The 3,231-nt window shown below is 49.2% G+C and overlaps 1 protein-coding gene across 1 annotated transcript in view; it reads left to right on the top strand.

Annotated features, from left to right (window-relative positions):
• Positions 1–2,254: 2,254 nt before the first annotated feature.
• The window catches only part of LOC122565515 (proteinase-activated receptor 3-like), a 13,236-nt gene continuing 12,259 nt past the window's right edge, over positions 2,255–3,231 (top strand). The window contains exon 1 of the mRNA XM_043721559.1: positions 2,255–2,421. Coding sequence (XP_043577494.1) covers positions 2,343–2,421 — 79 coding nt within the window. The 5' untranslated portion in view covers positions 2,255–2,342. The remainder of the gene's footprint in view (positions 2,422–3,231) is intronic.

Here is a 3,231-nt window from a genome sequence, read left to right as displayed (position 1 = left end):
TGATCACCTGAGATACAGCCCGATGACCCTGAGACACCGCCCGATGTCCCTGTGATACTGCCCGATGCTCCAGAAATACTGCCCGATGTCCCTAAGTCACTGCCCGATTCCCATGAGACACTGCCCGATGCCCCTGCGACACTGCCCGATTCCCCTGAGACACTGCCTGATGTCCCTGTGATACTGCCCGATGCCCCTGAGATACTGCCTGATGTCCCTGAGTCACTGCCCGATTCCCCTGAGACACTGCTCGATGTNCTGCCCGATGTCCCTGAGACACTGCCTGATGTCCCTGAGACACTGCCCAATGTCCCTGAGTTACTGCCCGATGTCCCTGAGATACTGCCCAATGTCCGAGAGACACTGCCTGATGTCCCTGAGACACTGCCTGATGTCCGAGTCACTGCCTGTTGACCTTGAGATACTGCCTGATGACCCTGAGACACTGCCCGATGTCCCTGAGTCACTGCACGATATCCCTGAGTCACTGCCTGATGACCCTGAGACACTGCCCGATGACGCTGAGACACTGCCTGATGCCCCAGTGACACAGTCTGATACCCCAGAGACACTTCCTGATGCACCTGAGATACAGCCCGATGACCCTGAGACATTGCCTGATGTCCCTGAGTCACTGCCCGATGCCCCTGAGACACTGCCCGATGTCCCTGAGTCACTGCACGATGCCCCTGAGACACTGCCCGATGTCCCTGAGTCACTGCCCGATGCCCCTGAGACACTGCCCGATGCCCCAGAGATACTGCCCGATGTCCCTGAGTCACTGCCTGATTCCCCTGAGACACTGCCCGATGCCCCTGAGATACTGCCTGGTGTCCCTGAGACACTGCCTGATGTCGCTGAGACACTGCCCAATGTCCCTGAGACACTGTCCGATGACCCTGAGACACTGCCCGATGTCCCTGAGTCACTGCCCAATGTCCCTGATATACTGCCCGATGACCCTGAGATACTGCCCGATGACCCTGAGACACTGCCCGATGACCCTGCGATACCGCCCAATGTCCCTGATATACTGCCCGATGACCCTGAGACACTGCCCGATGACCCTGCGATACCGCCCAACGTCCCTGAGATACTGCCTGATGCCACTGAGACACTGCCCAATGTCCCTGAGTCAATGCCCGATAACCCTGAGTCACTGCCCAATGTCCCTGAATTACAGCCCGATGTCCCTGATATACTGCCCAATGCCCGAGTCACTGCCTGATGTCCCTGAGACACTGCCCGATGTAAGTGAGACTAACTTCATGTTGTCCACATTATTCCATGTTTCACCTTGTTGCTCAGTGTCTGAACGTGTCGATATTTCTTTGCAGCCTATGGGAATTCTCCTCCTCCTTTCTGCCTAGCACTCTATCAAAAGTAAACTTTGATGCATCACTTTGTGCCTTTTTTACACCATTAATCTTGATTATTAAATATGTTTGGCTCCAGCACCGATCCCCGTTGCTCTCCACTCCTACCAGGCTGCCAACTTGAAAATGCCCCGTTTCTGTCCTCTCCTTTAACCAATCCTGTATCTGAGACACAATTTGGCAAACCTTCCTGCATGTTCCCTGTGAAGCTGAGAGATTTATAACCAGCAGTAACAGTGTTGTTGCAGGGGCTCAGTTACTCGTGGGGCTGGAATCACTCAAACCCCGAGGCTGTGGCAGCTGGTGAATATGTTTGTGGAGGGAGTCTGAGCGGGACAAGATGTGAATTATAAGCCAGTTTGACAGAGGTTGAAAGCCCCGTTTCTTTCAGGAATCCTGGTAAAACAGGATAAGCTGTGTCCAGGAAGTTCCTCCTCTCCCCCAGACAAGAATAGACAATCCAATTGTTTGCAGCATATTCTTCATGAGGTCAATGAGAATGAAGACCAGGATTAGGTGAAAAATAGGAACAGTTTTAATGTTGCTTGGGTCATAATATTATCCAAAGTGAAAATTACTGCCAGTGCTCCCTTAGGTCAAACTCTTTGCAATAGATACTTGACGGTGGTTAAGAAAAGTTAAAATTAATATGTGAGTCACTCAAAGCTGAATGGGGAAATGAGAAGCTGGCTATGGAATGGTTTTGTTTTAAAAGTGAACACAAGACTAAACAAAACTCAAATCCTGACTCTTTGGTTCGTTACTTTCCACCAGCATGAGTCTCCAGATTATAAACATTTTGTGTGCAAGAGGCAAGATAATTTCCTGGCCCCCTAATAAGCCTGTGATGTTGATTTCCTGTCGGTCAAATCGCCGAGCTGTGTTTACGTCAGGTTTCCTCTGTTACAGAGCGTACAAAGCCACTAGACAGCCAGATCATCCTGAGAGTCCAAAAGCTCCACACCCATGGCCAAAGCATCGTACCAAAACCTTGTTCTACTTGCACTGTTAGTCTTACCCACAGCACTCAGCCAATCGGAACAAGGTAAGATTCACATTTTATCTTATTAACAGAGTGAAGATGGGTTTTGCAAAAGTGTGTTTCAAGTTCTCTGAGCAGATCGATAACCGTGGTATGGTGCTTTGGAATTTCCAAGAGGCAGCTGTATTAAAGGGTAATATGTGAGATCCATGCTCCTGCTGTTGTTGGTGTTGTATTCACACAGATAATGGACAGGCTAATAGGCAAGAAGCAGAGAGTCAGGATAAATGGGCCCTTTCCAGACGTACACTGTGCCTTGTGGAGTGCTATGGGGATCACAGCCTAGGACTTGGCTAGTTCTCAATATTGCTACATGGTTAGTGAACTGTGACTGTATTTGCTGATCAATGCGAAGGAGAGCAAATGGTGATGATGCGAAGAGTCCGCAAAGGGATAAAAATAAGTGACCACATGAAGGTTTTACAGATGGAATGCAAACAGTGAGTGTATTTACTTTGGGAACAAGAATAAAAGAAGCAATATTAACGGAAGGAAATGTGGTAGAGTCAGATTCGCTCAAAGTTTTCAAAAGATCATAGAGTCACAGAACCATAGAGATATCCAGCATGGAAACAAACCCTTCGGTCCAACTCATCCATGCTGACCAGATATCCCAACCAAGTGTTTAGATTAGAGTGGTGCTGGAAAAGCACAGCAGGTCAGGCAGCATCCGAGGAGCAGGAAAATCAATGTTTCGGGCAAAAGCCCTTCATCAGGAATAGAGGCAGAGAGCTTGAAGGGTGGAGAGATAAATGAGAGGGGGTGGGTGGGGATAAAGTAGCATAGAGTACAATAGGTGAATGGGGGTGGGGA

The sequence above is a fragment of the Chiloscyllium plagiosum genome, chromosome 31 (assembly GCF_004010195.1).
Source record: "Chiloscyllium plagiosum isolate BGI_BamShark_2017 chromosome 31, ASM401019v2, whole genome shotgun sequence".
NCBI lineage: Eukaryota > Metazoa > Chordata > Chondrichthyes > Orectolobiformes > Hemiscylliidae > Chiloscyllium > Chiloscyllium plagiosum.
This window is presented reverse-complemented; position numbering and strand designations above follow the sequence as displayed.